At 46.9% G+C, this 14,034-nt stretch overlaps 1 protein-coding gene across 6 annotated transcripts in view; it reads left to right on the top strand.

The window, feature by feature from the left end:
* Nucleotides 1-3,916: 3,916 nt before the first annotated feature.
* CHFR (checkpoint with forkhead and ring finger domains) overlaps nt 3,917-14,034 on the top strand; it is a 29,345-nt gene continuing 19,227 nt past the window's right edge. The window contains exons 1-6 of one of the 6 annotated variants that reach the window (XM_081802490.1): nt 3,917-4,036; nt 4,235-4,378; nt 8,849-8,948; nt 11,848-11,957; nt 12,846-12,905; nt 13,246-13,455. In XM_081802490.1, coding sequence (XP_081658616.1) covers nt 4,246-4,378; nt 8,849-8,948; nt 11,848-11,957; nt 12,846-12,905; nt 13,246-13,455 — 613 coding nt within the window. In that variant the 5' untranslated portion in view covers nt 3,917-4,036; nt 4,235-4,245. Of the gene's footprint in view, nt 4,037-4,130; nt 4,379-8,848; nt 8,949-11,847; nt 11,958-12,845; nt 12,906-13,245; nt 13,456-14,034 lie in introns of those variants that run through there. The other 5 variants (XM_081802488.1, XM_081802491.1, XM_081802489.1 and 2 more) reach the window with 5 other exon arrangements.

Raw genomic sequence — 14,034 nt, 5'->3', positions numbered from 1 at the left:
GACGCTTAACGACTGAGCCACCCAGGTGCCCCAAGATTTTTTTTTAAAGATTTATTTATTTATTTATTTATTTATTTGACAGAGAAAGAGAGAGAGAGATAGTGGGAGCAGGAACACAGGCAGGGGGAGTGGGAGAGGGAGAAGCAGGCCTCCCGGCAAGCAGGGAACCCAATGCGGGGCTCGATCCCAGGACCTGGAATCATGACCCGAGCCGAAGGCAGACGCTCAACGACTGAGCCACCCAGGCGCCCCAAGATTTTATTTTTAAGTAATCTCTACACCCAACGTGGGGCTGAACTCGACCATTTCAGCCAGCCAGGCACATCCAGTAAGGGAATCATTAAATTATTGTACATGCTTCCATTGGAATGTTAGGTAGCTCCTAGGATGTATGTTTCATAGACATTTCAGAACATGGAAAAGGCTCATGATCTAAAGTTAAGTGGAAAAAAGCAAAAAACAGGAGTTTCTCAAGTGTCCTTGAAACTAGGGGGAGAGATTGTTGCGTAGGTGAGGTAATTTTTCATTTTTTTCCATAATTCATTAGTTTCTAAAATTTTCTAATTTCAAAGGAATATTTGAACTCAGAAAATGTTTTTCTTTGAAAATGAAGTTTACATATGTCCTCAAACAGTAGCAAATTTTAACTCCACTGAGTGCTTTTTTCTGTGTAACATTTACCTGTCTGCCTGCTTTGATTCCACTTTTTCTTAAAAACTCTGACATAGATATTAACAAGTCTATTCCTCTAGCCATATTAAAGGATCTGTCTTTGACCCATGGGGTAAGTAAAATATTTTACACACCAAACATTTGTGGCATTTATTTTATATGTCAAGAAGGAACCTGAAGTCCTTGTTAGATCAACATTAGGGCACCTTTGAGATTCAGAACTCACTCTCATGCAGTGAAATGACTTCTCTCTCCAGGGAAAAGGGTCTTCTGTTCCCATGGTTTTGCACACACTCATTCTCCCCTCCTCATGGTGATTCCTTCTGATGAAGGGTTAGCACAGAGCCCAAAATCAAATGGGGGAGGGGGCGGAAGCAGAGGAGAGAAGGGGAAGCATTTCTCATTTCCCATCTTTTTATTCCAAAAATCAGCCCTGGCTCTGATTTTCACGGGTTCTTTGGCTTTATATTTTGAGCGTGCTTTTCAGCGGCAGCACTTTGCTTTTGGAACCTGTTCATACTCTCAGTCACCAGCCCATCGCTCCACCCCAGTGGCCCTGCTTTTTGGGTTGCATGCCATGGGGTAGAGGAAGCTTGCTGTCTCATGACCAAGTCTGCAAGGTTTGAGGAATATCCATGATTTTCCAGGTTGGACCTTTCTGAATGCATTTTCCTCAAATATTATAAGAGGTGTTTTCAAACTGCAATTACATTACATTATTATGACAAGTTTTTTAGTTTGGCCTCAACATTATAGCAGTTGAAAGTTGAAATATGTTCTAGGTGATAAGAAACTTTTACTTTACGTGGTATTTAAATAAGGTCCTGCCTGGATGACGTTATGCTGTCGTGAGGGATGTCTTCTGAGGATCAGTGGGGTTTTAGAAGAACATTTTGCCCTCTCCAGATATTAGCTGACATGTCTGTTGTTGCTCCTGGTTCTGCGCAGCCGACCACCCAATGTCTTTCGTTTGGAAAGGCCCCACCCATTTGTGGACAGGTTCTGATACCACTAATTTTTATTTTTGAATGCTGAATCCCTTTTTTACATACTTGTATATATTTGGTGAAGCAAAGAAATATGTTAAATAAGTCAGTAAGATTTTCTCTGATGATGCAACTGAAGTTAAGATGAAAACCCCCTTAATTTTCCTGGATTACATTCTCAAAACAGAAGTACAAGTAATGATTAATCATTATTGACCTCAATATGTTTTGTGCAGAATAACATTACATCATTTGAAGGAATTTAGTAAGTCCTGGTGACATACCCAAAGTAGATGTGTTCTATTGGAATTAGAGAAAGATCAGAGTGTCAAGAAGTGACTTGGTAAGAGTTTCCCTGCTCAGGGGAGTGGCCAGTTCTTCGTGGAAAGCTGAGATGCTGCTGGGGCTAGAACATCCCATGTTCTTGAACAAAAAGGTCTGCTTAGCCAGGCATATACTGTCTCCAACACCCAAAGAGTCCAATAAGGTGCTATGTTTTGCTGTTTTTCCATCTAAACAAAAAAATTTTTTTTGAGATTTTATTTTTAAAGATTTTATTTATTTATTTATTTGACAGAGAGAGAGAGAGCAAGAGCAGGAACACAAGCAGGGGGAGTGGGAAAGGGAGTAGCAGGCTCCCCCACGAGCAGGTAACCAGATGTGGGGCTTGATCCCAGGACCCTGGACCCTGGGGTCATGACCTGAGACGAAGGCAGACGCTTAACGACTGAGCCACCCAGGCGCCCTAAAGATTTTACTTATTTATTTGACAGAGAGAGACACAGAGAGAGAGGGAACACAACCAGGGGGAGTGAGAGAGGGAGAAGCAGGCTTCCCGCTGAGCAGGGAGCCGTTGCGGGGCTCGATCCCAGGATCCTGGGATCATGACCTGAGCCGAAGGCAGACGCTTAACGACTGAGCCACCCAGGCGCCCTGAGATTTTATTTATTAGAGAGCACAAGTTGGGGAGGAGAGGCAGAGCGAGAAGCAGGCTCCCCGTGGAGCAGGGAGCCCGATGTGGGACTTGATCCTGGGACTCCAGGGATCATGACCTGAACCAAAGGCAGACGCTTACCCGACTGAGCCACCCAGGCACCCCTAAACCAAATTTCTTATGCGGAATTTTTAATTCTGGCCTTTCTTATGCTTGGAATCTGAGACAGCAGGAGAAAGGCGCTGTGCTAAGGCTAAGTGGACGGGTACCTTTGGCCTGACCTCCTCATCTGTCCCCGCGGTCCTGACACCTGTCACCCAAGAAGCCTGGGACTCTGCCTTTGGCTCGGCTGCATCCCAGCTCCGGACCGCCTGCCTGTGTGGAGAGGCCCTGGTTCCGAGAGCAAGTCCAGAGACCTCAGCGCTCCACAAAACAGGGGTGAACAACAACCTCAGAAGGAGAGTATTCGCTTTCCTTATTTATTTATTTTAAAGATTTTATTTATTTGACTAAGACACAGAAAGAGAGGGAACACAAGCAGGGGGAGGGGCAGAGGGAGAAGCAGGCCTCCCGCCGAGCAGGGGGCCCGACGCGGGGCTCGATCCCAGGACCCCGGGATCATGACCTGAGCCGAAGGCAGACGCCCAACGACGGAGCCACCCAGGCGCCCCCGCTTTTCTTAAAGAAAAAGGGTATTTAATGAGAAAAGGTATTAATTACACACTGCAAAACTGAACGAGACAAAGGCGTATACAGTCCAGTCTCGGGACTGAGAGGCTCCTTCCCAAGGATGCACTTCCGTGAGCGCACGGACGGAGGTGCGCCTGCCCCGCCACCGCCCCGGGAAAGCCCCCGGAAAGCCCCCGCGCTCCAGCACCGCCAACCGCGGAGTCGCAGGAGACCAGCGGGGAACGCGCGGCCCGCCGACGCAGCTGCTCTCACTCGCCCAGCGCTCCCGGCGCATTACCCGACCTCCCGGCCTTCGCTCCCCGGCGGGTGGAAACCGACATCCGCAAGTGCCGCTTTAATCTCACTTATCTCGCCACATGTCAGGCGGAACGTCGCTTCGAACACTTCCAACACGGCTTTGAGGAATTATTTCGGACGCCCAACCCCAAGTAACTCCATCTCTTTCGCCCCGACTTAAGATGGCGCCGACCGCCGACATCTCCGTAGACGAAGTCGTCCCGGCCATCACCAAACATGGCGTTCAGACCCTCAGCCAGCCGTCTGCGCACACTCCGCCAGCCCCCACACGCCCACTCCCTGGGGCCGCTCCGGGTTCCGCTCTAGCCGCCGCGCTCGGTGCGCGCCACCGCCAGCCAATCGCAGGGCACGGACGCTGCTAGCCCCGCCCGACGGATCAGCTGAGGGATCCGCGATGTCTGTTGACAGCGGAGGCGGCGGCGGCGCGGCCGGTTCCGGGTTCGGCGCGGGGCGGGGGGTAAGCAGACGGCGCGGGGCTGCGGTGGGTCGGCGGGCGGGACGCGGCCGCCCCGGAGGAGGCGGGCGTCCGGCCCGCGGCGGCGGCGGCGGCGAGGCGTGGGCGCCGAGGCCGGGAGGGCCGCGGGGCGGAGCGGCGGCCCGGAGCCCCTGCTTCTGCGGTCCGAGAGTCTCACCCGGCGTTTCCGGGTCTCGTCAGATGTGAATCCGATGGATCAGCCCGGGGAAGCCGAGCAGCCGCCGCAGCAGCAGCCGTGGGGGAGGCTCCTCCGCTTGGGCGCCGGAGAGGGCGAGCCGCACGTCCTCCTGAGGAAACGCGAGTGGACCATCGGGCGGAGGAGAGGTGCGGGCCGGGGAGCGGGGGTGAGGGCGGGGGCCGGGGCGCTGGGGAGTAGGGCCGGGAGACCGGGGTCGGGCGCCGGGCCGGGCTGCACCCCAGGCCGTCGAAGGCCCTGGGCGGGGCCCGCCGTGCTATCCAGTTTTTCCGGTGGGATAGGCTCTCTTTTAAGAGCCGCAGTCTGTTCACTTACTGGTGGGCCGGTCCCTTCTCGGTGCTTTCTGCAGATTATTTAATTGTTACAACTTCGTGCAGTGGGCGCATCAATGTGATCTACCCCTAGAATGCGGTCTTCTCGAGTTCACTGCTACAGAGAGCATCTCCGATCTCCATGGAGTGAAATTAAAGTCAATAAAAAGAACTCTGGAAAATTCAGTGTGGAAATTAAACCACACACTTTTTTTTTTTTAAGATTTTATTTATTTATTTGACACAGAGAGAGTGAGAGAGAGAGAGAGAAAGAGAGCATAAGCAGGGGGAGTGGCAGGCAGAGGGAGAGGCAGGCTCTGTGCTGAGCAAGGAGCCCGATGCGGGGCTCGATCCCAGGACCCCGGGATCATGACCTGAGCCGAAGGCAGACGCTTAACGACTGAGCCACCCAGGCGCCCTTCAACAACACACTCTTAAACAACCCATGGGTCAAAGAAGAAATCACAAGGGAAATTACAAAATACCTTGAAATGAATGAAAATGAAAATATGATATGCTACGCTTTATGGGATGCTGCTGAAGCAGTGCTCAGAGGGAAATTTATAGCTGTAGGTTACATTTAAAAAGATCTCAAGCCCCTGCTCTTAGAATGGAGCTGCTCAAATATTGATTGATTGAATGAACCTGGGAAGTACAGGGCCCGAACAAAATCCTGCAGCTAGGTGAGACAAAGTGTGGTCACCCCTCCACGCTTAATTGCCTCTAGACTCCTAAGTGGCCATCTGGCACTTTGACTTGCGTTGTACCTTTCCTACAGGGAGAGATGTGCGCTGGTCAAGTCAACCAAAAAATTTAGTTTGTTTGAAAGTGAATCACTCTGACTTTATATATATATATATACACATATATATACATACACACTTTACATACATTTTTTAAATTTTTATAATTTTTAAATTTCAGTCTAATTAACATACAGCGTTTAGTTTCGGGTGTATGATAAAGTGATTCAACAGTTCTATACATTACTCAGTGCTCAACAGAAGTATAGTCTCAATCTGTTCACCTATTCATTCATCCCCCAACCTCCTCCTCTCTGCCAACCATCAGTTCTCTATATTTAAGAGTCTTTTTGTTTCTAACTTTATATTAAAAAAAAAGAATGTGAAAAAGTATTGTTTAAAAACAGATATTTTTGGGCGCCTGGGTGGCTCAGTTGGTTAAGCGACTGCCTTCGGCTCAGGTCATGATCCTGGAGTCCCTGGATCGAGTCCCGCATCGGGCTCCCTGCTCGGCGGGGAGTCTGCTTCTCCCTCTGACCCTCCTCCCTCTCATGCTCTCTGTCTCTCATTCTCTCTGTCTCAAATAAATAAAATCTTTAAAAAAAAACCAGATATTTTTTATATGTTAACTATACTGGAATTAAAAAAAACAAAAAATAAAAGCCAAGTACTATGATAAAAAATAAAATAAGGATAATAAAGTAAAACACTTTTTTGTTTGTTTTATTTTACCATTTATGATGTACCTGAACCTGTTTTTGTTTGTTTTTGGGTAGTATTAAATCTCAGTATCAAGTTAAATTTTTTTTTTTTTTTACAACTTTGAATGTATTTATATGTCATTGGAAACTTTTGAAAAATGCATTAATTGTTTTTAACTGATGTAGTAGGAATTTGGTGATGAGCAGAAGCCCTGTTTCCAACCTGGCACCACCACATAACTTGCTTTGGGCTGAAGACTTAACTTCCCATACCTTCGTACTTACTTCATAGAGTCCCTGAAGAATAATTGAGGTCTTACCTGCGAAACATTTAAAAGGAGCCTGGCTAAGGGTTAGCACTTAATGTTAGCCATTGTTATTATAACACAGTATTATAACATTATTTTGCATGTTAATACAAGGAGCAAAAACATGTTGTTGAGTTAATCTTCTTAGTAGAATTCCTTTTGGTGAGTGTATTAACCTTTTCAGCAAAACAGAAGTTGCTGTGTTAGTCTGCTCAGGCTGCTGTAACAAAATGCCACAGACCAGGAAGCTTAACCAACAGAAATTTATTTTTCACAGTTCCTTAAGTCTGAGAAGTCCAAGATTAAGGTGCTAGTTGATTTGTTTCGTGGTGAGAGCCCTCTTCTGGATTGCAGACAGCTGCTTTGCTAGTCTTCCCATGCTAGACAAAGATTTGTTGTCTCTTCCTCTTCTTCTAAAGGCACCAGCCCTATCAGATTAGGGCCCCACCCTAATGATCTCATTTAACCTTTATTGCCTCCTCACAAGCCCTGTCTACAGTTACATTGGGGTTCAGGCTTTTAACATAGGAATTTTGGGAAAGACACATAAGAGTTGTAGAACTTGGTTATATTTATTTTAAAACAATAACATGCCTGCTATATATATGGCATTATTTCGAGGAGAAAGGGAGAGCTGAGTTGGTATGTGTGGGAGGGGAGATGGAAGACCTCACCTTCCCAAAGAGCTTCTCATGCTCGGAGAGTGGCAGAAGTGTGCACCAGCCTTGTGAGAAATTTAACCAACTGAATGATAAGCAGGGCAAATGCCAAGAATAGAACTTAGCACAGAGTATCTTGGATCCAAATTAGAATGCTGATATTCAGGTGTAGAGAAGCTTGTTAAAAACCCATCCCAGGGTGCCTGGGTGGCTCAGTCGGTTAAGCGACTGCCTTCGGCTCAGGTCATGATCCTGGAGTCCCTGGATCGAGTCCCGCATCGGGCTCCCTGCTCGGCGGGGAGTCTGCTTCTCCCTCTGACCCTCCCCCCTCTCATGTGCTCTCTCTCATTCTCTCTCTCTCAAATAAATAAATAAAATCTTTAAAAAAAAAAAAACCCATCCCAGTGACACAGTGACTAGTGGTGGGTTGGGGGCTGCCAGCAGACTATCCTGCTGGTTATACTCAGTGTGCTGGGAAGATCATGAGCACAGGTGAAATTTGCCTTGGATAAATGTAACAAAGCACTTCCCATAATGTATAATGTGGAAGTAAGATTTCTAATACTTCAGGTTTATGGAGATACAGGTCACATATGGTAAAATTCATCCCTTATAGGTATTCAGTGAGTTTTGAGAAATGGAATCACCACTGCTGTTAAGAGGCAGAACGTTTCCATCACCCTAAAAAGTTCCCTAGTGGTCCTTTGGATCAGCCACCTCCTCTCAATCCCAGCTCTGGCAGCTATCCATCTAATTTCTATCCCTATCATTCTGCCTTTTCCAGAATGTCATCTAAATGGAATCACACAGTATTCCACCACAGTCTGTGTATGGCTTCTCTCCTTTGACATAATCCTTTTGAAATTCATTTCAGGCTGTTGTGTGTGTCAGTAATTCATTTCCCTCCCTTTGTTTCACGCCCAGTGTGGAGCCCAACCCAGGGCTTGAACTCGCAACCCTGAGATCAAGACCTGAGCTGATACAACGAGTTGGACACTTAACTGATCAAGCCACCCAGGCACCCCAGTAATGTGTTTCTTTTTGATGCTGTGTAGTATTCCACTGTTTGGATGTACCACATTTTGTTTTTTAATTCACCGGTTGATGGACCTTGTATTGCTTCCCAGGTTTGCTTATTAAAAATAAAGCTATAGGGCGCCTGGGTGGCTCAGTTGGTTAAGCGACTGCCTTCGGCTCAGGTCATGATCCTGGGGTCCCAGAATCGAGTCCCCACATCAGCCTCCCTGCTCAGTGGGGTGTCTGCTTCTCTCTCTGACCCTCCCCCATCTCACGCTCTCTCTCAAATAAATAAAAAAAATCTTAAAAATTGCTTCCTATGGGGGCACCTGGATGGCTCGGTTGGTTAAGCATCTGACTTGATTTCAGCTCAGGTCATGATCTTGGTTCTGGGATCGAGCCCTGCATCGGGCTCCGAGCTCAGCGGTGAGTCTGCTTGAGGCTCTCTCTCCCTTTGCCCCTTACCGCACTCTCTCAAATAAATAAAACAATAAATCTTTTTTTTTTTTTAAAGATTTTATTTATTTACGACAGAGAGAGACACAGCGAGAGAGGGGACACAAGAGAGGGAGAGGGAGAAGCAGGCCTCCCGCCTGCAGGGAGTCCGATGCGGGGCTCGATCCCAGGGTCCTGGGATCATGACCTGAGCCGAAGGCAGAAGCTTAATGACTGAGCCATCCAGGCGCCCCAATAAATCTTTAAAAAAAAAATCGCTTCCTTTCTTGCTTGATTAGGTGTTGTCTCCTACAGTGCATACAACATAGGTCCTGATTTTCAACCACATGCTTTGATAAGCAAAGGGCAGTATTGTGCACAGTCCCCATGGTCATATCCAGTGTGTATCCTTTCTCTGTTTTAGGTTGTGACCTTTCATTCCCCGGCAATAAACTGGTCTCTGGAGATCACTGTAAAATTATAGTGGATGAAAAATCTGGTCAGGTGTCGCTGGAAGATACCAGGTAAGCTCTTTCTGAACTTTTTCCTTCTAAAGATTTCTTGTTTTTGTTTTTATGTAATCTCCACACCCAATGTGGGGCTCAAACTCACAACCCAGAGATCAAGAGTCACACGTTCCTCCAACTGAAACAGCCAGGCGCCCCTCTTTCTGAACTTTTCTGTTTTCTCTTGAAGCCATTGACTATAGAGAAGAAACAAGGGCTTGTTTTCTTTTTTTTTTTTTTAATTTATTTGTCAGAGAGAGAGAGAGAGCATAGCAGGGGAAGCAGTAGGCAGAGGGAGAAGCAGGCTCCCCGCTGAGCAAGGAGCCCGATGCGGGGCTCGATCCCAGGACCCTGGGATCATGACCTGAGCCGAAGGCAGACGCTTAACTGACTGAGCCACCCAGGCGTCCCAGGGGCTTGTTTTCTATGACACAATAGTTCGCTAGGCTGTCAAGTTATTAGAAAATATATTTTCTGGTTTCCAGTAACACCTCAGTGTCTGTGACCTGTCTTGAATGTATTCAAATTAAAGCAAAAACATTCCTGAGAAAAGACTTAAAAGGCAGTGATAACCTATTCAAGTTAGACTTCTTTCCTCTAAGTCAAAAAAATCTTTAAAAAAAAATTGTTATACAACATAAGTAGTACGTAAAAATGAAAAGCTTTCCCAAATTCCACTCACCTGTTAGAAATACATACGTATGTATTTTGTATTAATGACGTTTTGTTAGATACATTGTCTGCTTTTTTCACTTTTATTTATGGAGTGCTTATGTGTCTGTGCATCTAGATTCATCTTGTCTTTTTCATTATGATTATGTAATAATTTACCTGTCAGCTCCTTTACTGATGGAGATTTATTATTTTGACTTTTTGTTATTATAAATGACACTAATTATTCTCTTCCAAAACCCTTTGCATTCATGTCTGATTATTTCCTTGGGATAAATTTATGGGAAGGAATGCTGTGTCAGAATGTGCCTGTTTTAAACCTGGTACAAGTGGCAGATGGCCTTCCAGCAGTATGTTGAGAGTATGCCTTTTCCACCAGATGAATTTTTATTTTTGTAAAGGTCAAGTGCTGTGAGATTGGTTACTACAGTTGTAGGGATAGAAGACTAGGAGTTTGTTTATTAGGAAGAAATGATGCTCCTTTCCCCTCTTCTGGTAGGTAGCAGACTAAGTTCTTTATTTCTCAGCCTGATGTAGAATAATGTAGCACTGTTTCTGGAGCTGTCCTCTGGCAGGGCCTGGCTTCCCAATACTGGCCATGTGACGGTTTTAGCTTCCTGCGGCTCTTGAAACAAAGTACTACAAACTTAGTGGCTTAAAATAACACAAAGCTATGATCTTATGGTGCCGAAAAGTCTAGGTCTCATTGGACTAAAATGAAAGTGTCGGCAGGGCTGGCTCCTTCTGAAGGCTCTAGGAGAGAATCCATTCCCCACCTTTTCCAGCTTCCAGACGCCACCGCGTTCCTTGGCTGAGGAGGCTGGAGGGGAGAGGGTGTTCCAGGCAGAAGGAACTGCAGGCGCTGAGGCCCAGAGGCACAAGCAGGCCCTGCGTGCTCAGAGTAAATGGCGAGTGCAAAGCGAGGCAGTAGACTGGAGCAGGAAGGCCCTGGTGTCCGCGCTAGGGAGTGTGGACTTCAGCCTGAGAACGGTGAGAAGTAATCAAGGGGGTTTAAGCAGAAGAGTAAAATCAGACTTTTTTGGTTAGAAAGAGCATGAGAATGGATTGTGAGGAGAATCCTGGCGGCAGAGACCCTGGATGTATTGGGGAGCACCACCAGCTTTTGTAAGTGAAGTCTTGCTGGGACACAGCCACAGCCCCTTGATTGGGGCCTGTCTGTGGCTGCTTTCCTTTCACAGTGGCAGAGCTGAGTAGTTGGGACAGAGACTGTGTGATCATACAGCCTGAATTATTTACTTTCGGGCCCTTTACCGACACTTAAGTAGCGGGCATCTGCTCAGATGTAAAAATAAGGCCTTTTCACCACTGGAGGCCTTAGCAGTGAAGCCATAGAGTTAAGCTTGGGTGGTTTGAATGCCTGCAATTGGGTCGGTTTGCTTGCTTGCTGAGTTTTGTTCTCGTCTTGTACTCTGTTCCCCATGCCTGCGGTGTGCGCTTCGTCCACTCATGATTTTCTGTCAGATTTCTACCCAGGAGTCCTTCCTCAGGAAGTGCTGTTCCATCCTGTCCCATCTGACTTAGGCTCCTGTCTGTCCCCTCAGCGCAGTCTGTCTCTCTTCCACCTGTGCTCCCTGATCGATTGGAGTGGCCTCCCAACTGAGGGACCACGCCATCTTCCAGTCCATAGCCTGGCATTTATTTGCTTTTGCTCGGAACCTCTCTCTCTCTCTCTTTTTTTTTTTTTTAAGTAGGCTCCACTCCCAGTGTGGAGTCCAGTGGTGGGGCTTGAACTCATGATCAAGACCTGAGCCGAGATAAAAGAGTCGGATGCTTAACCGACTGAGCCGCTACTTGGAACCTGTTACTTAAGAGGTGTCAGTGCTGATTTGAGGAATGAGCTGACCTGGTTGAAACTCCTGGAGGGAGGGGTAGATCTGTGGACAGAGCGGAGTGCAGAAGCGGGAGAGAAGCTGGAAATCAGAGCTGCTGGTAGAAGTCCAGGGGTCCACCAGGAGGCAGATGGAGGAGAACGTGGTGTGGGGAAAAGCAGACATGTTGATGAGATTGGTTGCTGGTTTGAGGGGGCAACAGGCAAGCTTTTTCTCAGGAGAATTACAGTGTGGCACTTGCGTATGTGGCTCCTTAAATATTTACATTGTTCTTATGAGCGTTTTATCATTTTCAAAGCAGTAATATTGAATTGTTTTCGTAGTGGTGGTGAAAAATAAATTTAACTCCCAAGTTATTTTAAGTAAGATAAATTGCAATTTTGTTGTCTCTACAGCACCAACGGAACAGTAATTAACAAGCTGAAGGTTGTTAAGAAGCAGACTTGCCCTTTGCAGACGGGGGATGTCATCTACTTGGTGTACAGGAAGAATGAGCCAGAACACAGTAAGAGAGAGAGAGTGGACAGACGGGTGGTTCGTGGTGGGGAGGTCCTGCCGCGGCTAGGAAGTGTCGTTGAAAGGAAGTCTGCTGAAGCAGCTATTTCCCTTAGGAATGTTAGTGTTAGCTACATTTTCTTTGTTGTTGATGTAGATTCTTGGTGTGAGTCATGTCTGTTGAAGAATGGGAGTGTTGACCTTGCAGTCTGAGTCCCAGCCATTCTTAGAAATCCCACCATGGTCACGAGCTGTGCATCTCAAAAGGGCCAGGAGAAGTGAATGGAGATGGCCTAGGTGACAGCAGAAGAAACCTGAGTTGTGGGGAGTAAGACCTAGAATAGGGGCTGGAGGCCAGGGGTCGCTCTGCTGTTGGAGACCTTACAGGAGACAACAGACATCTGACTGGATCCCATTTGGCTTTTCCAGATCTGAGTATCTGTGTTTGGGGAAGAAGAATGATACAGGACAAGGGGAGTTGAGGGAGTCTTTTGAAGGTTACCCCCGAACTGGAAGAAGGAGGCAAATATTCTCAGGCTGTCTTCAGTGTAGTCAAAGCCAGCACTGACCACGTGGCAGGGTCTTCTGTCTGCTCCTTCTGGTAGTTTGAAATGACAGGCAAAGCACAGATTCATCACCTACTCATCATTTTGCTTTCCCCAGTCTGCCTCCTGGCTCCAGACATTTTTCCCTGAGGCTTATTTATTTTAAAGTTGGTTAAGATATTTTGGGTCCCTTGTTTTGAAATCCCTTAAACTGGTTAATGTTGTTACTAGCTGGTAAGTCAACATAGTCAACAAGGACAAAGGGACTGAGGTGACAGAAAGGAACAGAAGAGGGAAGTGAGTTCCTGCTGGTGTTTGGGCACTCTGTTCTGATTTGGTTAATTTCCTTTTAGATGTGGCATACCTCTATGAATCTTTAAATGAGAAGCAAGGCATCACACAAGACTCCTTTGGTAAGTGAAACCATAACCAAGTAGGTGCGTAGTAAGAGCTATTGATTCTTTTTTTTTTTTTTTTTAAGATTTTATTTATCTGAGAGAGAGAGAAAGAGCACAGGCAGGGGGAGCAGCAGAGGGAGAGGGAGAAGCAGACTCCCTGCTGAGCAGGGAGCCCGATGTGCGGCTTGATCCCAGGACCCCAGGATCATGACCTGAGCCGAAGGCAGACACTTACCGACTGAGCCACCCAGGCCCCCCAAGGGCTATTGATTCTTACTAGGAAAGCTTCTTCATCTGCTGGAATGTCTTGCCTGAAGTCGTGGTGCTCCACTTTCTGCTCCTTTTGTGCTTGCAGAAGCTAATAAAGAGAATGTGTTCCACGTGACCAAAGATACCTCAGGTGCAGGGCGAGGTGACGACCCCCAGGTCCTGCTGTCATCGCCCACCACTCAGGTGTGCTTTGAGGAACCACAGCCATCGACGTCGACATCGGACCTCTTCCCCACGGCTTCTACCTCTTGCATGGAGCCCACCTCTGCAGGGCAAGCGCCTTCCTCCAGCTCTGGTGAGACGGGAGTCTCTGCTTTCTGGTCACTAATTCTGACCTGTGTTGCTGCGGAGACAGACAGAGAAGCCACTGAGGAAGTCAGAAGTGTCATCAGGCATCAGGCTCTCAGTAGCAAGATTGCTGTAGTAGTAGATGCTGTCTTGTTCCATCTACAATAGAAATGCTGAAAGTCGGAGACCAGAGTACCGTGGTATTTCTTGTAGTTCTATTGGGATATAATTCACATACCATAACAATCACCCACTTGAAGTGTACGCTTCAGTGGTTTTTACCATAGTCATAGTGTTGTGCATTCATACCACTATATAAATCCAGAACATTTTCATCACTCCAAAAGGAGACCCCATACCCATCAGCAGTCACTGCCCCTTCCCCAGCAACCACTAATCTGCTTTCTGTCTCTATGGATTTGCCTCTTCTGGCCATTTCATACAAGTGGAATCATGTATTCTGTGGCCTTTTGTGTCTGCTGCTTTCCCTGAGCATAATGTTTTCAAGGCTCACCCAGAGTGACATAGAATTTATTTATTTATTTTTTAAAGATTTTATTTATTTATTTGAGAGAGAGTGAAAGAG

The sequence above is a fragment of the Leptonychotes weddellii genome, chromosome 13 (assembly GCF_054177405.1).
Source record: "Leptonychotes weddellii isolate Sample4059 chromosome 13, ASM5417740v2, whole genome shotgun sequence".
Taxonomy (NCBI): Eukaryota; Metazoa; Chordata; class Mammalia; order Carnivora; family Phocidae; genus Leptonychotes; species Leptonychotes weddellii.
The sequence above is the reverse complement of the archived record's forward strand: the minus strand, read 5'-3'. Positions and strand labels throughout refer to the sequence as shown.